This window comes from Sparus aurata, chromosome 3 (genome assembly GCF_900880675.1).
Source record: "Sparus aurata chromosome 3, fSpaAur1.1, whole genome shotgun sequence".
In the NCBI taxonomy this organism is placed as follows: Eukaryota; Metazoa; Chordata; class Actinopteri; order Spariformes; family Sparidae; genus Sparus; species Sparus aurata.
Genome location: NC_044189.1, coordinates 20,453,978 through 20,476,832, shown reverse-complemented (window position 1 = coordinate 20,476,832; position 22,855 = coordinate 20,453,978). Strand labels below are relative to the sequence as shown.

The 22,855-nt window shown below is 43.9% G+C and overlaps 1 protein-coding gene across 8 annotated transcripts in view; it reads right to left on the bottom strand.

Moving 5' to 3' along the window:
• Positions 1–22,855, bottom strand: part of ppp1r9a (protein phosphatase 1, regulatory subunit 9A) — a 55,415-nt gene that overhangs the window by 15,950 nt on the left and 16,610 nt on the right. For all 8 annotated transcript variants that reach the window (XM_030412690.1, XM_030412689.1, XM_030412696.1 and 5 more), the window contains exons 3-7: positions 15,964–16,096; positions 14,633–14,753; positions 10,947–11,051; positions 5,681–5,816; positions 215–367 (exon numbers count right to left, since the gene is read on the bottom strand). In XM_030412690.1, coding sequence (XP_030268550.1) covers positions 215–367; positions 5,681–5,816; positions 10,947–11,051; positions 14,633–14,753; positions 15,964–16,096 — 648 coding nt within the window. The remainder of the gene's footprint in view (positions 1–214; positions 368–5,680; positions 5,817–10,946; positions 11,052–14,632; positions 14,754–15,963; positions 16,097–22,855) is intronic.

Below are 22,855 nucleotides of genomic sequence, written 5' to 3'. Positions count from 1 at the left end.
CTCGACAAAGACTAGAAGTCTGCCAAGTTAAGCAGCGGTGCTAGACTCCATTGTGTTGGGGTCTTTTGTCGCTTTAATTAAATTATCTTTTTCTTCTGTGGCTGTTCTGGTGGGTGTGGAGTATATTCATTCTTTTGAATTTACTCTTCAAAGCACCGACAGATAATAATGTGCTGTGTAACCTTCACTCTCATCAACAGCGTGGAGAGTTTACCTCTCTGAACTTCTGGTAGAGTTTAGTGGCGTCTAACTCCGAGGGAGACAAGATGTCCTCCGACTCTGGCAAGTCAAACACCTCGATGCTCTTCTCCCCGCCCGGCACCGTCGTCCCGGCGTCCTCCTCGTCTGTGGCGTACTCTCCTGTCTGCTGTGAGAAGAAACGTAAAGTCAGTCGTGAGATCTCGGCCTGGTGTAGTTTGTCCTCGTCTTTTTCTGTTAAACTCAACCAAAATATAACGTTATTTTGAATTTCAATTTGGCCCGTCACATGTTTCTAGCAAAACAAAAATATGATCCAGTATTATTCGTTATTTTTCACTAGCTTGGTATGCAGAGAGACACTTTGTCAATTAAGGGAACTTGTGATTGAGCTAGCTGCAGCTGATAACGTCTGCGAGCGACAGTTGTCGCTGGAGCCGGCAAAATGTTTGGTCGTCTGGAAATAAAGGCCTGATTTCATCCATCCAACTGCAGCATCTGGTTGTCGTCTCTCTCCGTCTCTGTCCTCCCTCATCCATCTTTCCTTGCAGCTCCTCCAGTCAGAGAGCATCGATCACGTTGCACTACCTGCTGCACCAACACATATTCCCAGCTTTTTTTTTATGTTTTAACTTTCTACTTTGCATGAGTTATTCTATTTTAATGCCAGCAGTTATATAAGATTGAGGTTAGCCCACTTAGCTGGCCAGAACTTTGTCAGAATGAATCGGTTTGACAGCCCAGTCGGCCGTGAGTGTCATTTTCATAAGAAATGAGCCAAAAGAGAATTTATGTTGGCCACATGTGAATGTCACTTTCTATTATCTCTTAAACATAAGTTACCATCGTGCCTGGAGTGTGAGGAGGTGACAGGAGCGGCTGACAGCGGCTGTGGAGATGTTAAATCAATCTTTAATTACAGCTTTAAAATGCTCAAAATGATTGAAACACTGAACATTTTGCGTGCTTGAGATTAATCTGTGCCATTTTTCTTCTTCTCCGATTCTCAGAATACTGTATAATGAATGCTGGCATTGGCCATTAGGCAGCGGGTCTAAATGGATCGGCTGATTCACTCTCTGGCTGATGACCAACAGAGCTGGATACTTCACAGTGGAGCTATTCTGAAAACATCTCTGGCTCCCTCTCAACATCACACTTACATATCTTATCCTATCTTAACTTATCCTTGCTGATTGTTTTCCATGTTATCAACTACATGTAAATATTCACAATTCATTATATTTCTGTCACTACTCTCCTTTTTTCTCTCTCTTTCTTGTTTGCGCTATCTGACGTCTCTTTGTAGTTACTTGCCTTTCTGCCTTGATCTGTCTCACACACACACACACACACACGCACACACACACACACACACACACACACACACACACTTGCCCTATATCTCCTGCTCATCTCATTCCCTGCATCCATCTCCCGCTCAGATAACAGCACTCAGGTCTGATTTCTCTGCACGCATGGCCGTCCCATCTCCATAATAGGCTTGCTTGTTGCCATGGTTCCAGCATCCAACATTACGACCCCATTTACTGAAGGTGGAGTTAACTGTCAGGTGCATGGGAGGGCAGTCAAACTGCTATTTGCATATAATAAATGCACCAGCGGTGACCACATGCAGCAGGGAGCAGGACAGATTTAAGGAGGACGTTTGCTCTTCATGAGGTTCTCGGCGGGTGATGATCTGCACTGTGAATGTCTAATATGAGCCTGATGTCGGCATGACGACTGTCACTTACTGGAGGACAGGCTGACTGCTCCACCTTAGTGTGTGTCTGTGTGTGACATCTGCACAATATTGTTGGGTTGAATCTAATGTTTTCATGTTATGACTCGAGGTTGCTCTCTCAGATTTAACTCGGTGAACTCAGGATGAAATGTAACGTGTACATTTACTCGCAGACTGAGTTTTTTAATTAAAACTACTGGTATTAAAATAACACTGAAATAAAAGCACTAAGTATTTTTATTTAATGGGTTTTCATTAGCGGCTGTAGCTCAGCGGGTAGAGCAGGTCGGCTAGTGATCGTAAAATCGCTGGTTCAAATCCCAGCTGAGCTCAGCTGCATGTTGAAGTGTCCTTCAGCAAGATACTGAACCCCAAATTGCAGTGAGGGTCCTGCGATGAGCTGGCGGCTTGTCTCTGTCTTCCCAGAGACAGCTGGGATTGGCTCCAGCAACAAACCCCCCGCGACCCCATAAAAGGGATAAAGCGGTTACAAACAATGGATGGATGGTTTTCATCGGCCCGTTTGTGATCACATAACACACAGATGAAAGATTTAGATATTAATTGTAATCAGTTAATTTTAAAAGTATCTAAGTAGATTACTTTATTAATGCATACTCAGGTATAAGTACAATAAGAAACCTGGAATAATAGTCAAAAAGTACAAGAACCCAAAACAATGACCTGATTACAGTTCTGTAACAAGATCTTTTTAGTTTTACTTAAATTGGGGTACTTTTTACGACAGTGTTCAGGATCTGTGGAAGTTATTAAAATTAGCAATTTACAAACTGTTAACGCTAACATGCACGTCTGTATCACGACTGGGAAAATCAACTTCTTCTGAAAGTGCTGGAAATCCGACAAGTCGCTAAATAATAAAGAGAAGTAAAGAAAACAGACGCCTCACATAAAACACAAATAAGCTGCTCAAGATAATTACAACCAAACTTTATGGATTTATTGTGAAATCTCCACATACTAAATACTAAATATTTACACATCGCTTCTACCCTAACTGGACCAACTGAGCGCAGGTGTGTGTGTGTGTGTGTGTGTTGTGTGTGTGTGTGTGTGTGTGTGTGTGTGTGTGTGTGTGTGTGTGTGTTGTTGTGTGAAATCCATGAGAGAATTGATCCACCAGTACGTTAATGCAAATCCACTGGTTCTATTCAATCCTGATTGATGTGTTGCTCTTTGTTGCCTTCAGTGGAACGAGCCGTCTTTTATTCTGCAGCGCCACATTTACATAATGAGCAACAGAAGCATCGGAGACTCAAACAGCAACTTGTGCTTAATTCCATGAATGGTGTTTGTTTATTTATTGTTTATAAAATATTAGAAAACATCACAATCTTCTCAAATGTCTTGTTTTGTCCAGATAACAGTTGAAAACCAAACTAATTTAATTAACAATCATATAAATAAAGAATAAAGGTTAATATGGGAATAATTAGATTATCTTGTCCTGTGTGTGTGTGTGTGTGTGTGTGTGTGTGTGTCCGTGTGTGTGTGTGTGCGTCTGTCTGTGTGTGTGTGTGTGTGTTAACTGCTGACAGATGGGCATGCATGTGTGTTAGATTAGATCTAATCACACACACACATGGATGGATGTGTGTGTGTGTGTGTGATGCTAACAGAAGGAGCGTCCCGTCCTCTCGGGTCTGGACCCTCGGCACCAGAACCGAGCTGTCTGTCACATCCACCCGTGCAGCTCTCAGGGTGAGAAACATCCTCCCTGCTCTCCCACTCGGTGAGAACTCCTTCTATTATTCATAAAGATATTAATATTGATGAGCTCCTTTTATCGGCCCGTAGATCTTTGTGATGGTTTTGTAACTGTTTACCCTGTCGGCACTTACGTGGGCAGTTATGGATGGTTTGGCGTTTTTTATAGCTTTTTCTGATCTATGTATAGATTAACAATCTTAATACCATCACCACTGTTATGTTCTTTAGTCCTTCGGGGGATCTGAGGCAGAGGCCGCTCATCTGAATCAAAATAAATCTCAAGTTTTATCTTATTCACCTTTTCTAGCTTACAAAACAGCTTCAAACAGGGTGAATGGTGTCATCTGACTAACTGTTACAGACCTGGGATTTATATTAAAGACATTTAGAAACTGCACAAAATGTCAAATTCTACATAACGTTGCTTTAAGAACCACGTGGGGGTACTTGTACTCGACTCTTTTAGCCACTTTCTACTTCTCTTCTAGCAGGTTTCTGAGAGGATTTCGTACTTTTTTACTTCTCGTCACGTATCTGATGACTTAAGTTACTACAAACTTATTTAAGAACAAACAACAAGAACAAATGCAGCTGAAATGATTAATCAGTCCATTGACAGGAAATCAGTTTGAATAATTTGTAATTTTCCCACGTAAAACACTTCATTGTTGCAGGTTTTTCCTTCTGGCTTGTGTAGTTTTAACAACATCAATTTGTCAAATCAAACTCAATAAATACAGAAATTAATCAGAAGATTTATCCTCACTTAGTAGCAGTCCAACACAAAATGATTTTTACTTTTACTTTTAATAGTTGAAGGAACAATTGTTCATCGGGGCGGTATACTGCCAGTATAAATGCTGTCTGATATTCTCTTTATACATCCATCTGCACATGATCTGTAGCTACCGTTAGCTTCTTAGCTCGGTTAGCTGTGCAGCTAACCAGGGGAGAGACTACCAGTGGAGTGCTGCGGACCGAGAGGTGTTCAGACCCGGGGCTAGCTAGTTAGCATGCTAACGTAAGTGGATAACAAAACATTCTTCCCATTCTGAATATGATATCAGATCATTATCTTAATGTTTTGAACAATAATTCTTAGATATTACACCTTTAAAGTGCATTTTCCTGATTATACAGTACCGTCATAGTGATTGTATTGTGAGTAAAGAACATGAACACTTCCTCCACCACCGTCAAAATCGACATGATGACAGAGACAGGACGAAAACAGCTAATGGCTGAATTTCAGCCTCAACCCTCTATAATGGGGCTGTGAGTATGGCAGTGCTGGGATCAGTTTCTGGGCCCTGGTGACGAGATTTTTATGCATGAAGTCTCTCAATCCACCGTCCAGCAGCAAACGAGGGACTTCACACACTGATGAAGACGCCGCGTGGAGTCGCCCCACTGAGTGTTTGCATGTAAATCTACGGCTCCTGAGTGTTTAGAAACGGTACACTCTGCACTGATTTACATTACTACGGTGTGTATACAGTGTGTTTACATACGTGTGTATCTCCAGGGCACACACACACACACACACACTAAAATACACTTACTAACACACAGATAGCATGAGTTGCAGAGTCGTGAGCTCAGTGTCTGGTGGATTAAACGTGCTGTGAGTAAGCAGCACAGTGAGAGGGGGAAACGCTGAGGGATGCTTTCTAGGACGGAAGCTCACATGGTGTCCTCTAAGTGTGTGTGTGTCTGTGAGAGAGTGTGTGTGTCTGTGAGAGAGTGTGTGTGCCAGCATCAAAGCCTGATGTCAGTCAGTTTTATGGCATTAATGAGCTGAAACTTCCTGTCAGCTGTCATGAGACGGGAGCTGATTTACATTAAGTGACAACTACAAACCCCATTTTTCTGACACGGTGTCATGTGTAAGAAGAGAGGGTACTGATGACAGATTAACTTCACATCAGTGGCGATATAATGAGCAAATATGTTATTCAAACTTTAACATCCTTAACAGTGTCCAGGGTCGTGTGTGGTCCTCACCTCGTCGTCATCAGCATCATACTGGGCGTACTGCTGCTCCAGCAGCTCTCTCTGTCTCCTCTCCTGCTCCAGGGTCTGCTGGATGAGCGTGGCCACCTCACTCTGCTGGCCCGGACGCTCTCGGCCAATCACAAACCTGCAACGACACGCGTTGTTAGAGACATCCCCGGCAACACACACACAAAGTCAGCTATCAACATTGAAGTAAGCGCTGCATGTAGACGCTGCAGCGTTCACACAGCCTTTAACTGTCATGACTCAATCATCATATTGTGAGTACAGTTGTTAAAATCTTCATCACACCATGTGTCATCAGTTTCATCTCAGAAAATCTGATTCTGTAGCAGTGGGTTGCAATAGGAGGTGAAAGGGTTTATGGGAAATGTAGGCTGATAAATGCTTGTACGTAAGCGGTTTGACCCATTTATCTGAGGCCAGAGATACACTTAGATTTAACTGTGCGTCCATGTGCACATGATGGCTGCCTCACATGTTTGAATGTGGATGTATATATCTTGAGATTACAAAGACTATTGGTGGATGTTGATATCAGAATTGTTTACTTTTTAATATCGTTCTTGACATCAGCCCCCACAATCCAGTATCAGTCGGGCTGTAATATAAAACATTGGTTGTGCTCTTTTGTTGGATCAGAGGTCAGTAAACACGTCAGCAGCAACAGCAATGATAGAAAGTTTTGAGGACAAGCTGATAGACCAAGTGTGCATCGGTAAGATTGTCATTGAATTGGAAAATGTTTGAAAAAAATGGAGTGGGGACAGAGTCTGAGGCATGTTTTGTTCACCGGACATCAGATGCCTGAGCTGGTTAAACAGTCTCAGCTGTTCCTCCAGTCAGAGTGTGAATGTCCGTGATGCAGCCGACTGTCCACACAAACATGTGGTTAAAAAGCAGGTTTGTCTCTAGTCTAAGTTACATATTTGAAAAAAGTGTATCAACATCACACATTAGCTGTGTCCCTTGTAAAGCATTCATACACCTGAACTTTAACTAAACTTCTGCTCCAAATTCTTGTCTCCCTCTAAAAGTGTGTGTGTGTGTGTGTGTGTGTGTGTGTGTGTGTGTGTGTGTGCGTGTGTGTGTGTGTGTGTGTGAAATGACCGCTGCAGCCGCTGTGTGAGAGCAGCCAGGCCCGCGGCCACGTAGCAATGACAGCGATATCTGCTGACGTATCAGGGCAGGGCCGCGAGACGGGACACACATAATAATGTGAAGAGGCAGTGGGCTCGGCCAGGCGGCCTGTTGTCAGCCTGGCAGGGACGCGGGCTGTGCCTGGAGCTATATGGACTACTGACTACTGTAGTCACACATGTGAAAGTGAAAAAGAGGAACGAGAACAGAAAAATATGCAAATACAACCTGCCTTCCTGTCTTTTCTTGTCAGGGACAGAAAGGAATCTCTGAGTCCAGAACACAAACAGCAGGAGGCAGAATGATGAACTCTCCCTCCATCGTAGCATTCACAACATCATCTCCAGTTTATTCATCTCATAACACAAAGAAAAACCAAGCAACAGTGTTTGAAAACCGCTCAGACCCATTCCAAGAAAATCCAAGAAATCTCCAGCCCAGCAGGGGTTCTGTAACCGTGTGTGGTCCTGTGTACAAGTCAGTGTGTAACACCGAGACAGGGAGACCGACAGAGAGAGAAACGAGAGAGAGAGTGGATTCGAGGCCTAATCAAGTGAATACAGTTCCCGAGAGCTCTTTTATATATTTCTAAAGGCGATGTGGAGAAGGCCTTACGCTCCAGCAGAGAGGCGTGTTTGATCTACATGTGAAGGAACAACTGAAGGGCACCACGGAGATGGAAAGCAAGAAAAAAAAAGGAAAAGCAGAGGAGATAAGTGCTGCACTGGAACAAGCCTTCGGACAGCAGGGAGGTCTGAGGAGCAGCTGACCTGGAAACAGCCTTTCTCCTCACGCGAGGGGAGTTTTTCCAGTTCCTCCCTGCCTCCCACTGTTCTGGAGCCACCACACAGCGCACAACGTCACTCCAGCTGCAGAACCCTTCACTTCTGATCTCATTTACCCTTATTCACACAGACATGGCTCTTAGAGCTAAAGAACCAGAAGGAACAACACTTGTAATTCTTGCATGAAGAGTGAAAAAGACGAGCTGAGAGTTGAGGTGTGGGAGCAGGAACAGCGTCTGACAGGAGGTGCTGGGTCACACACAGTGTCACACCTCACAGGTCTGATGGTCAACAAGGTGGAAATGTGTTATCTATTTATATATTTATAGGGTCTTTTAAAAATGTCCTTCTTCCTGTTGTCGTGAACATGTGGTGTGTTACAGTTTACTTAGTTAAAAGATAAAGACGGTGTTTTACTGTGTTTTTTGTTTTAATCATGCTGTAAATATTTTATGTCTCTTAAGTCTGTGACCTTCAGCTGATCTGTGGACATATACAGCATATTGTTTCCTACAGAACCGGGTCACTGTACAGAATAAGGAGTCTGTGTGGCAGAACACAGAAGCATCTCAGAGACTAAAATGTCTGAAGTCCAATAATTGGAAGGTCACTGGTTTGAATCCCTGGCTGCCCCGGCTGCATGTCGAAGTGTCCTTGAGCAAGATACTGAACCCAGAACTGCTCCTGATGGATTTGGCACCTCTGCCATGAGTGTGTGTGAATGCGTGAATGAGACGTGTGTTGTAAAGCACTTCGAGTGGTCAGTGGACTGGAAAAGTGTGAAAGACACGCTTCTTCTTTTCTGCTGCTAAAACTTTTCAGTGTCACGCTGTTTCTGTCCTCCTGTCTTATTGTCCATATCGTGTTTCCAGCTTTAACCTCTTGGATTATGATGTTATCACAGATCTGATCAGCTTCTTTATATGTTGTGTATTGTGTGCTTTGCGTTGTCTCGTGTCAGCGTTTCATCCCAAATCTATATTTGTACATATACAGGCTGACAGTACAGACAGCATGAGTCTCTCAGTTAATGTAGAATAATAAGAATAATTAATGCATTTGCTGTGGACACACATTTGGTGAACTGATGCGTATTTCGGAGTAGGATGCTGTATTTGGATGAATCTTAATAAGCTTTAGCGCCCATATTCATCTTAATAAGTTACAGTATATCAAGTTATGGCTTCCTAACTATTGGGTAGAAGGATCAGTTTGTTGGTTTTGGACTTTGCTGACGATAAAATAATATAGAATATTACCATCCTTTAACGGTGAAAGGACGATCGAGATAAGAAGGAGTGTTGGTATAATTCATTTAATACTTATTTGGGATAAAAGCACTCTGCTGTAAACTCACCTCATCTTGAAATTAGAAATATTTATCTCATATCCAAAAGTTAAAATATCACACGAAAGAAAGCTTATGAGACAAAAAAAAAATAGTATTATGACGACTTCACATACATATATAGAGAGAAATAAAAATACTACTTGAAATAGAAATGTGTAAAGATACAAGTATACCTACAATGTAGATAATATTGTGTAATAGTTGCTAAAATAACATGATTTTGCACTGACAGTACCTGTGATAATCCCTCTATAGGTTATAAAGCAGATCAAACTATGCTGGATCTAAATTAGGTCAAGTTTTAGCGAATGCTTCCACAGGAGATGCATTCTGTTTGTCATTTGTTGCTATAAAGTGCTTTTTTCTCCCGTGTGTCCCCACAGCTGATCTGTACTGTGAGACGAGCCTTTAAAACACCTGGTTTCAGGCTGTCAGGGGGCTTCTGAATAAAACCTGGATGTTTTGCTTCTGGTAGTCAGGGTTAAATATAGCTCAAATGGCAAATATAGGACAGTTGGCCAGGAAACCTCTGGTGATCAGATAGAGGGAGGGAAGGATTTACCGAGGAGGAGGAGGAGGAGGAGGAGGAGGAGGAGGAGGAGGAGGAGGAGGAGGAGGAGTGAGTGGGTGAGACATGATGGAGGAAGGCTGAAATAGTGAGGGAGCAGAGAGGGAGAGGAGAGTGAAAATAGGTCTGGTACTATTACAACTTGTGTTAAATTTAACACAATGTCCTATATCTTATAAGTAACTCAGTGTAGTTCTGCTCTTTAATAGACACACCGACTATAAATCTCTCTGCGCTGCTCATATAAACCTGTACATACACCTGCTGGATAGATGGACAGGTGATAGATGATCCTTTTCAAGGCTGCCTCTCCTGTACAGTCACATCCTGGTATGTGGAAAAACCCTCATGGTCAATATTAGCTTAGCAAACAGCATCAGTCCAGCCAGCAGTCTGTTCCGATACTGTCGGACACGTCTTTTTTCAGCCACCAGCGTTTCCCCCGGGCACCGAGCCCTTCACACACACATCTGTCTGTCCACATCCCACAGAGGTGGAGGCTGAAGAACCACACCTTGTTTTACTTAATATAACAGCTGTCTCGTGTTGTGTCGAGCGTCTACAGGCGGACGGATCCATGAGTTGAGACAAACAGAAGCATGAACAGCTTCAGAAGGGTGAGACAGAATATGAAACGTGGTGAGAAGACAGTACGAGTTAGACAGGACGGAGAGTGCTCGACATCAGATGGTGCTGGTAAGACAAAGAGAATAAATACTGGACCACAGTGAACCGCACCAAGCAAAAGGAAAGACAAGAGACAGAAACACCACAGAAAGAGGAGATGCGAGGATCAGCGCTGGCTTTCCAAATCAAAGCCTTCCTGCCGTGCTGTGTGTGTGTGTGTGTGTGTGTGTGTGTGTGTGCTGTCTGCTCTGCTCTGAGAGGACTCCTGCCAAAAACCTCTTAACTGTCAAACACACAAGACTTCTGTCACGTATCGTGCTCCCACATCGTCAGCCGTCTCAGATATGGTAATGACGCTTGCCAAACAAAATCTAGTAGCAGTTTAGGCATCCGTGTTCAGCAACTTCTGCAGCAGGACCGACAGAATTACACCAAGACAAGTCTGTCGTCTTACGCATGGACGTCACTGATTCAAAGGACGTTTCTACAGATCCAGTGTGTGTCTGATGGCGTCTGGTTCTTGGGGCTGATAGCTGCTTGACACACTTTAGGTTCTATAATCTCACAGTAATCCAAAGATCCTCATCAGAGGGTGAAAACATACAAATTGTACGTGTGTCTGCAATTTAAAAAGAACTTAAAAATCCTTCTGAAAACTGTCTTGAATTATATTTCACACCAGCATCTCTTTCACCTGCGTCCATGTTCAAATGACCTCATCTCAGGAGCCGAATCTTTGTGTCTTGAGAAGATTTGGGATCATAAAATGTGTGTGTGTCTCACCTGACCACTCCTGATGTGTTCCTGAGGACGGAGGCAGCGAAGCTCTGTGTGACACCCACCAGACTCGTCCCGTCCACCTCCACGATCTGGTCATTCACCTTGATACTGACAAACACACACACACACAAGCGAAAGGTCAACACATTGCACAACAATCATTTGTGCAAGTTTCACTGTCTTGGATGCAGCCTAGAAAAATTCAAAACAAAATGCTGGTATGACTCAACATGCACAAGGGACAAACTGGCCTATCATCCATCTTCACATTATTTTGCAAATTACACACACAACAAAAAGTGCCAGACTGTCTTGTGGTCACAAATTTCCACTGTGGTAGCTCCAGACTATTACCTAACAGAGAGACAGAAGAGATGAGGCTCAAAACAAACTAGGAGGGCTAACGAGGACATGGCGAGCTCTTCCCTGGGCCACAACACAGCCGGCATTTCTGCTCTGGTAACGCTCGGAGGTCAGCTAAGTTCTGGACCTGAAATCAAAGTCATGATGATCCACTATTCTGCACAGGGTTGAACTGTGTGAACACAGAAATGCACGCGCTAAATATTCAATTTAAATCCACTTAGAAATTTGCATAAAAAACAGACTAAGAGGAATTATAAATCTGAGTTTTGAATAATTTGTTGGACGTATGAATAAAACAATAACTAGCTCTCAGTATTTTTATAAAATCAGCATATTGTTGTTATTCTTCACAGCATGAAGGCATAACACATGCATCAACTTCTGCTGCAGCACAGAACCTCAGTCCTGTTCTGTTTGGTCCACAGAAGCACAGGACCAAAACCTCTGCAGATTGATTTTGAAGTTTTGATCAGATTCCCTGCAAAGTCAAGATCAACATCAAGTAATGACGGCTGCATCCCCAGCTGCAGTAAGCAGTCACCTTGCAGCTCCCGTCTCAGACTGTCACAACATCTAGCAGCTGCATGGTACGATTTAATCCGACTGTGACGCTCAACACATCAGCCGGAGCCGTCGTGTGGATGTACAGAGCCTGACAGGGAGACAGAGAGCGAGCTGGTCGTCTGTCAGTCAGCAGCTCCGATTCCTTTCTGACCTTCGTGGCATCTAAACATCTCAATCGGGCTTTGTGGGGCCGATGGCTGACTGACACCAAAGGAGGCGGAGAGGAAAACAAAGACTGACAACAAAGGAGGATGATACAATGAACACACACACACACACACACACACACACACACACGCACGCACACACACACACACACACACACACACACACACACACATATACAGTGAGCAACAGCCAAGCCCATCTATCTGTCTGACTCTGTGTGTGTGTGTGTGTGTGTGTGTGTGTGTGTGTGTGTGTGTCTGTGTGTGTCAGACCATTACATCTGACTCAGCAAGAGAAGAGAGAAAACCCTAAAGCTGGAGAGGGTAATGATGGGAGGAAATTACATTCTGGCTAGTGCCTTCTTCATCGAGCATGTGTGTGTGTGTGTGTGTGTGTGTGTGTGTGTGTGTGTGTGTGTGTGTGTGTGTGTGTGCACCTACAGGAAGAATTAACATGCACAAGTTATCTCAGTTATTTTATCTCATATTTCCATGGAGGTTTATTTTGAAATCCGTGGTAGGAACAACGTTCTGTTTCCACCACCTGCAGCAGCAGCAGAAGCTCGAGCTGCGTAATCTAACGTCTGAACATTAAATCAACACATCATTAAAAGAGGTCATGAAGAAGTGTTTCTCCTCTATCTCCTTCTCATTATGTGCAAAGGTCAGCAGCAGATGTGATCAGAGTCGACACTGACTGATTTGTAAATGGAGCGTTTTTCACAGAGGGATGTTACTGTGTGTGATCTCACAGCCCTCCGTGGAGTATTTCACACACTTCATACAGCTGTTAATGCTGTTAATACACTTCAGTCCACAACTGTCTAATGTTATTCAAATAAACCTGCAGAATCTTGATGTTCTTCGGTCTATATAGGTGAGGGCCAGCGTCTTGTTATCGGAGGGTCGCTGTCGAAGTGTCCTTGGGCAAGACACTGAACCCCAAACTGCTCCTTGCATGGTAGCCACCTCCATGAATGTATGAATGAATTACTGTAAGTCACTTTGGACAAAAGCATCTGATAAATATTACAAATACAAGACAAGAAGTGAAAATATCGAGGCTGGATAAAGCAGGCGAATTAGGGTTTCTACAATCTATTTAAAATTATACTCAGACTGTAAATGTAGAAGGTTTTTGGTTTTATATTGATGTTTTGTTCAAATAGAAAATATGCAGGCTAAAACAAAACAAGCTCTGTGAGGATGTATGGTGGTCAGGTGCAGAGTGGCGTGCTAACATGCTAACATGCTAACATGCTAAGATAATATCATAATGTATCTTTTTGATGATGCTCACCATCTCACCACCTTAATTCTGTGTTCGCACACCAACACAAAGTAGACTGACTCGTAAAAATGGTTTCTCAGGAACAACACAGGCCCTGTTTTTTTAAAGACGCATTCATTAATTATCAATAAAACAGCGCCGACGTTGACTAGATTGTGGAGAACTGAGACTTTGTTCATTTTTAATAAGTGAGAGAAAGGAGAAGAAAACCTCCAGGCTCAGAAATGAATTGATCTTGAGCTGTAGCGCAGCGTTCCTCTGATCTCTTCAACTTCCCAATCATCAGAGCGACTGTCATCTTAGAACAGGATCAACTTTTGTCACTTCAGAACGAACTGTTTCTTTCCCTCGCTCGTCTCACCCCCGCCTCGCCACATTTTAACTAATCTCACTCTCATGTGTTCCTGAAAATGCAAACGCTGGCTGCTGCATGAAAGAGAAAAAAATTAATCCCCGGAGAAAAAACACACCTACCGCAAACAACCGCGGTGCACCAGAGTTCCCGGTGCGTATACTGAGCTTACAGTGCTTACTGCTCTGTGGAAGAGCATATCTGGGTTTTAATCTGTTTATGGGGAACCTGAACCACACAGACACACTAATAGGTAGAGGCTGCTGGTTCAGAGGCAGAACAAACCCACAGCTTGTCTGCTGAGAAGCTGTCATCTCCTCCTCTACCCCTGCCTGAGTGCTCGCTCTGCACCGTCAACGCTTTACAACGCTCACAGACACACAACACAGTTTCTGCCTCGCAAAAACACACACACATCACCACAGACACACACTGGGAATATGGAGGCCTTTCATTTCTCTGCGAACTAACTTTTGCAAGGAATACAAGTGACATAACACACTGTAATGCATCCCTCTGTCACACACACACACACACACACACACACACACACACACACACACACACACACTGCACACTGTACACTGTTGTGTGAGACTTCATGTCCCAGACTGTGCCTCTCTCAGTGGATCTAATCCGAACCCCTGCTGCTAAATCTGACAGGGACAGAGTGTTGGTGTGACTGTGTGTGAGTGTGTGTGTGTGTGTGTGTGTGTGTGTGTGTGTGTGTGTGTGTGTGTGTGTTACGGAGAGGTGGAGAAGGCGTTAAACGGAAAGCAGATAGCTGTTTAATTGCTGTTGTTGTTTTTGGACAATATCTGATAAGTGCATGTTTGGGTGTGCACATGCTGAGCTTCCTCGCGCTCTTATCTGCTTTAAAGTGTCTCCAGACTCACTTATCGCTGAGTCATACTGTCTGTGAGACGTCCAATGGGAGCGCAGCTCTCACCTGCTGTCTCTCTCAGCAGCTCCGCCCTCGATGACGGTCTTGACGAAGATACCCAGCTTCTCCAGGCCTGCGTCGGCACCGACACCCATCCCGATGATGCTGATCCCGAGGCCGTCGTCATCTGGAAACACACAGACCACATTAGGGCTGCTACTGCTATTTTACATTATTGATCAAAAAATGTTCATCATAGTTCCTCAGAGTCTTAACATATCTTGTTTAGACGGTCCAAACCCCAAAGAAAAGGAGGAAAACGGCAGCCATTAGAACCCAAATGTAATTCTGCTTTCTTCTCGTATCAACGCTGGAAATCTGACACATCATCATGTCAATGCTTGCTAATCTAGTAGCAACCGAAGAGATGATGGCTAGTAAGAATCCAGAGGGACATCAGACCATATCTCAAGGTCAAACAACATATTTGTTGACCCGTTAGCTTCCGTTACACAAGCACCAGCGTTAGCAGTCAACCACTTCCTTGCTAACATTATTATTTGACAGTGTGGAAGGATATGATCGTAAATAAACGTATTAACTTTGAAAAATCAATATACGTCTTGGAGTGCAGGGGTCAGAGCCTCCATTTACCAACTTTCCACTGAGCTTGGAACAAAACCCAAAATGGCTCCCAGTACAAACTGGTGTCATGTGGGCTGATGGAAACGTGGAAAAATGGTTGAACTGGTTTATTAATGAAGCAGAGGAGCAGACACTGACTATACAGGCATGGCGGCCTTCACATGATGGGAAATTTCCCTTCTTGTGTCGCATCCGTCCATCTTCATCCTGCGTTATTTATTCATGAGTTGTCACGGTTACATAACAGGGGGCGGATGGTGAAACCCCGCGATGTGAAGCCGTTCTATTTTAGGTCCTTGGCGATATTGGATCTCAACACAGGAAAACCTCAACAGGAAAAGACGAGTGAGGAGGATGAAATATCACCTCTTTGTAGCTCGTGCCGGGAAATTAGGACAAACTGTGCTACTATGATGTGTTTCCATGTGATCTGAGGAGAACTGAACTGAACTGCCACACTGAAAAATGACTGAAAATCAGCTATTGTTGTGGGTTTGAAGATGAAACAGCCTCATTGTTATTAGTCGGGCTGAAAAATTCACAACCTAAATCGTAACAGGGGGAAAAGAGATGAAGAAATCCTGAAAGACAGAAACGCAGAAGCTGGACACAAAGATGAATAATAGAAAAACATCACACCTTTAATTAAAAAAAAAAAAAACCTGACAACCCATATGTGGGTGAATCTGTCCACTGGGTATCACTCAGAGGATCCACCTCCACATTACGATGCTTTTAGATTTCTTTCCCACCTTTCTCCAGCTCCACAGGGAAGAGCTCCAGTTTCTCCACCCTCTTCTCCAGCTCGTACTCTGCGGAGGAGGCCACAGGATCCACCTCCTCGTTACGGCGGTCGTAGTCCTCGTTGGAGTAGGTGTTGAACACCTGGAGAGGAAGGCGTTGAGAGTTAACGGAGAGATATCATACCGAAAGATACAAATACAGGAAGGTTTGGTTAAACGGCGGTAACAATGCTCAACTAATCAACAATTACAACTCATACAAATGTGACGAGGCGCTTCTGTTCTGTGATGATGACAACGGTCGCTGTGCAGGCAGAGTAATGCTGCTTCTTTACAAGTTTGTGAATATGGATGGAAGTAAATAAGAGCATTGCTGTTCTCAACCCATGCATTAACTACACACCAAGCTAACGACACTGCGGTATGTAAAGGCCCCGAGAACAAAGCTACAGCTACAGCAAGAGAAACTGCAGTGTGGAGAAACATTTGGAGGACAGGGAAGCCTTCCTCCTCCTCCTCGTGTGATCCTCTCCTCCACAGCAAGAGTCAGCCATCACTTCACATCTCATCCCAGCCAAGCATCTCGCTGCTCTCTGCACCGGAGATGGAGGGGAGGAGGTGATGGAGCTGTGGAACATGCACGCTGTTGTCACATCTGTAGTGCAGCGTTCTGTACTAATGTCAGCAGGACGGCGCACATACAGCTTCAAGAAGACAATGTGTACTAATGCATGCACATGCACGTTTACATGCACAAGAACCTTTATTAAACACTGAAGGAAAAGGAAAATGTCACACATAATATGTCTTCTTCAATGAGTTCTTCACTGTGCTGCATTCATCTGTGAAGCAGAACTACAGTAGACGAGATGAATAAACACACTGACGATGCAGAAATCACATCTCATTCCCACAGTGTCACACCTCTCCTGCGGTCCTGACCTCTGTGGAGCGGGTGTAGACGAAATACATTTTCAATACAGATCAATAAGGCGTCATGTCAGCGTCATGACATGTATTGATCAAAGCCTAAAGCCAGATTTATACTGGTCACTCGTGGAGCAGGATCAGTAAGTTCACAACATCATAAAAGGCTATTTGTTCTTTGTAGCTTCACATTTTTCACACTGTAGCGGATGTAGCGCGGTTTTGACTAATATCTTACCACATGATAAAGATCCAACAAACTGTTGTGAGTAAATAAATGAACGTCTCTGTGTGTTAGAGGCACTGTGCCGGTTGTACACACAGCTTGGGCACACTGATGCAGCGTGATGCTGCCAGGGGTCGGGTTCTGTTCTCTCCTCTGTGTGAGCCTGCGTGAGCTCGATCCATGACCCCGCTGTCATCAATCATTCAGTGTGATCAACAAGCCTGCATTATTAACACTCGCATGCACTCACGCACACACATACACACACACGTAGATCATGTTGTGTATAGCATTAAAGGGATATTCCGGTGTAAATTTATTCCATGGTCTAAATCACTGTGAAACTGTGTTAGACTCCCTCTCGAGAGATCAAGTTAGCAGACCGCTAATTTACGGAGTTTTATCAACCTCAGAAACTACCGCACGACAACAATACACTGCAGTAAATGGATCCAAATATAAACCGCCACCAAAAAGCCACAAATAATGCTCAGAACAGCACCAAACTTCAGCAACAGTACAAATAGGGTCTCAGCACATAGTCCGGGGCATCTAACCTCTGCTAGCTTAGCTGGATTTCTATTGTGAAGCTAAAAACAGAGTTCAACTCTCCTCCATCAGCTTCCGGGTCGGGGAAGTCCCGACGCGACGATTACCGAGTGCGGTTAGAAATGCTCAATTCCGTTCTTTTCCCTGAACCGCACTCGATAATAACTGTTATAAACTGGCAGGTAAGACACATATGAACTTTGATTGCTTTTCCATGGAGTCATAATCATACATTTTCATCCATGAGCCGCGGAACTCTACTGCACTCGGTAATCGACTCGTCGGGACTTCCCGTCAACAGGAAGCTGCTGCAGAAGAGTGGTAAATTTAGTCAGCTGTTCAGTAGAAATCCAGCTAAGCTAGCGGAGGTTAGATGCCCCAGACTATGTGCTGAGACCCTATTTGTACTGTTGCTGAAGTTTGGTGCTGTTCTGAGCATTATTTGTGGCTTTTTGGTGGCGGTTTATATTTGGATCCATTTACTGCAGTGTATTGTTGTCGTGCGGTCGTTTCTGAGGTTGATAAAACTCCGTAAATTAGCGGTCTGCTAACTTGATCTCTCCAGAGGGAGTCTAACACAGTTTCACAGTGATTTAGACCATGGATTAAACTTACACAGGAATAACCCTTTAAAGAAAAATATATACAAAAACATAACACAACCCGCCGTTCCCTCCACACACACAGACACACACTGCTGATGAATGCTAACTGCAGCACTGTCCTGGATGTCCCAGACACGATGCTGCCGTTGGCAGTCGGTACACTCTCTAATGGCCTCTCTCTGTCACTGTGAGCTATCTACAAACACATTAGCATGTGGCCAGTCAGAGAGAAAGAGAGTGAGAGAAAGGTCATGATGAGAGAGGAGGACGGATGAGGGTGGATCCATGAAAGAGGGCAGACCAGGAGGAGACAGAGAAGGCGCAGAGATGGAGATAGATAAGAAAAGGGCAGCGGGGGGAATTCAAAAAGACGATGAACTGAGGAGCAAACAAATGGACAAGAGAGCAACGGTGACTGAGAGGGGGGGTGAGGAGATAAATGAAAGAGAGTGCACATGGGAAATAAGAATAGGTTGGCAGGAAGAGAGTGAAAGAGACACAAAGAGAGACAGACTGAACCAATAAATGGAAAGCATTTACCCACAAGATTAAGAAACCTGATGGTCGTCTAGCTCTAAGTGAAAACTACCTGTATATATCTTCAGCCAAACACGACCTGGTTTCCCAGAGAGAGAAGGATGTGTTCAGTCAATATGGTCAATATCAAAGCATCCAAAGAAAGACACAGCTCACAAAATGACTCTTTGTTAAAAAAATATATTAAAAAGTGCTGACTGATTCATCTTAGGCAGGGTGGATAGTCCTGTTCTCTGACAAGAACTGTAGATTTACTTTGACAGAATTTAAATAATGCATTAAGTGTATTTTGGGGTGAACTGGAGGATATCTCTGTATGAGTCCAGTGAATAACTTCCTGTCAGAGACTTGCTGTCTTCACTTAAAGACTATTTAATAGAAGAGTGCAGAGGGCTGACAGAGAGCTTCATCATGTGGTGCACTCACAGCCACCTGAAGCTGAATATCAGTAAAACCTCGGAGCCTGGAGTCGGCTGCGATGGTTCCATCATGGATGTTGTTGTTGGTTCAACATTTAAAACTGGAGGCTTCTCATGTGTTGTTCAACCTGGCAGCAGCACAGATTTCAAAGTAGGCGTCAATTCAGCTTCTAACCACATCTGTTCCTGAGGTACAGAATAATGGTCAGAGATGTCACAGTGAATTGACTTTTGACATCTTGAATATAATATTTTACTATCTCTTCACTGTATCCCCTTAGATATTTTTGTGAAAAGTCATGATCATCAGTGAACGCTTGGCCGATTGTGACCTCTGACCAGCTGATTCTTAGCAGTTCGTTCTTGATTTTAAGGCAGTGGAAGGAATTCCCTCAAGGTGTTCCTGAGTTATCACATTCATGGGAGCGGGACGGATGGACAACCTGAAAACATGACGCCTCCGGCAGCGGCTGTAGCTGGTGTGGAGGCATTAAAGGGATATTCCGGTGTAAATTTAATCCATGGTCTAAATCACCGTGAAACTGTGTTAGACTCCCTCTCGAGAGACCAAGTTAGCAGACCGCTAATTTACAGAGTTTTATCAACCTCAGAAACGACCGCACGACAACAATACACTGCAGTAAATGGATCCAAATATAAACCGCCACCAAAAAGCCATAAATAATGCTCAGAACAGCACCAAACTTCAGCAACAGTACAAATAGGGTCTCAGCACATAGTCCGGGGCATCTAACCTCAGCTAGCTTAGCTGGATTTCTATTGTGAAGCTAAAAACAGATTTCAACTCTCCTCCATCAGCTTCCGGGTCGGGGAAGTCCTGACGCGACGATTACCGAGTGCGGTTAGAAAAGCTCAATTCCGTTCTTTTCCCTGTCCGCTCTCGATAATAACTGTTATAAACTGGCAGGTAAGACACATATGAACTTTGATTGCTTTTCCATGGAGTCATAATCACACATTTTCATCCATGAGCCGCGGAACTCTACTGCACTCGGTAATCGACTCGTCGGGACTTCCCGTCAACAGGAAGCTGCTGCAGAAGAGTGGTAAATTTAGTCAGCTTTTCAGTAGAAATCCAGCTAAGCTAGCGGAGGTTAGATGCCCCGGACTATGTGCTGAGACCCTATTTGTACTGTTGATGAAGTTTGGTGCTGTTCTGAGCATTATTTGTGGCTTTTTGGTGGCGGTTTATATTTGGATCCATTTACTGCAGTGTATTGTTGTTGTGCGGTCGTTTCTGAGGTTGATAAAACTCCGTAAATTAGCGGTCTGCTAACTTGATCTCTCCAGAGGGAGTCTAACACAGTTTCACGGTGATTTAGACCATGGATTAAACTTACACCGGAATATCCCTTTAAAAAGACGGGGAGGCTGTCAGATGATACTGTAATGTGTGTAACTGCTGTTTTACTACAGGCAGCTGAAGGGAGTACTGACCACAAGTCTGACAGCTGTGGAGACGATGGGTGGGGCTGAGCTAACCTCACATATCTGACCTATTACTTATATATCTGTCTTTTATAGAATGTTTCTATCCATCACCGGCAGCATGGCTCCAGGGTGACCAGGCTGGTTTGTTGGTCGCTCAGTCTAACATTTTGGTCCAGGCAGAAATATCTTCACATCTATGAAATGCAGGATTAGCAGGATCCCACAGGATGAGTCCCTCTGACTTTGCAGATCTACACCTCGTATACAGTCCGGGTTCCGATGACGAGGTGTGTGACGGCTTTAACAGGATGCTCCAAACACTGTGTGCATGTAGTGAACGACTCAAGAGATTAAATAAATCTTGACAGCTCCTTCAAACCTAATGTGACGCATATCAGTCATATAGGTTGACCCACATAATCCAATAAACTGATCCCCTGGAAACAGCAATGTCAGAGCGTTTCACCCTCATCGGCTATAATAACTGTGTGAAATCTATATCCTCATCCAACAACACGACCAACACCTATGAAAATCCACTTTCAGGTGCAGTCGGTGTGTGCTGAGGCAGGTCGTTCTGCTGAAGTGTAATTCTATTTTTATTGAAGAGGCAGCACACAAGGACGATCACTAAATGTGAAAGTAGACGGGGGTATAATGGGCTGTTTCTCCCTGTGGTGCCCCTTTGGAATTAAATCTGAATAGTCTTTTGGAGGATTAAACACAACAACCATTTACATGTAAATATATTCCTCCACACTGCCGGCGCCGTCTCTCAGGCTGAACACACTTCTTTGGATGAAAAAGCTTGAGCCAACAAAAAGTCTGATTTGTGGGATTGACATACGTAAAGGTGGCTTATATCCAGACGGCTGGCCACGTGTTTATTCAAACTCATAAAAGAGGGTTTTAAATAGTTTAATGGACTCTGTGGTCGTGGTAATAGGAGATACTTTATTTTAATGCATGTTTAACGCACTTATAAATAAAGATAATACATGTAGGAATTATCCACATCCACATCCACATCGACTTATTGCATTGCAGAGATGTTTACTGAAGTTAGCATGCTTACCAGTTAGCCACATCCTGTTCTGCGTCTGGTAATATCACTTTGTACCTCAAAAGACAAAAGTGTGATGTGATCCACCCACACACATGCAGGAACGCCTGCTTATATGTTGTCTAACAGACAAACTGTAAAGTCTGATGATGACGACCTCCTCTTTCTCTCTCGTTCTGTCACTCCTCATCGTATCAACGATATCTCCCATCTTTATCTGCTTATTCTCATCTTTCACTCAAACAGCACACTAATCGATGCCTCTGACACCAAACATACGCAGACATTTCTATGTTTTGTTGGTAATCTAACCCCTCACACAATAGAGTTACTGGCACAAGTGTGGACAGCAGCTCTGCTCGGGCATCCACAAATTGGCAGTCTTGTTATCTGATCTCTCGGCCTCACAGGAGGATGGAGGGAGTTCGGCTTTGACTGTTGAAATGAAATGCTGTTTGAGACTCTGTCTGTGGACTCTGCAGCAGGAGCAGTGGCTCTGCAGACGCCCTCAGCCACTGACTTGATTAAAGCTGAGTCCTCTCACTCAGTATACTGTAAGTGCTGCCCTGTTGGTATATGGGTGCTTGAGTATGAATTGCTAAAGTGCACATCAGGTATCTGAATCATAACAATGGGAGTGTGCAGGCAGGATTGTGTGCATGTGCAGGTCCAGTACATGTCTGCACAGGCAGGCAAACTACTGTCCTGCATCAAGAATCATGTGCCAGCCCGATGGCTCTCTTCTGGGACAGAGTAGCATGGATTAAAGGGTAACGCCGGCATTTTTCATCCTTTATTTTGTCTCTCTTATTACTCACTTAGACAAAACAACAAGTGAACATCAGGTGAGGTGGGGTGACAATTTAACCAGGGACCCATTAAACCAAGGAGGAGGAGAGAGGCTGAGGGAGCAGCAGAGACATGATGGGGTTAGGCTGGAGGAGAAAAGGAAAACGACGAATAATTAGAAACAGGGATGTTGGATGGGGACAAAAGGGGACACAAGAAGCGATGCAGCCGGCTTTAAGATAATGAGAATGAAAAGGAAGAATCCTGCTTACAGATGATCGGAGGCTAAATCCACAGAGAGAGAGAGAGAAACCGGGTGACTCATATGATTCAT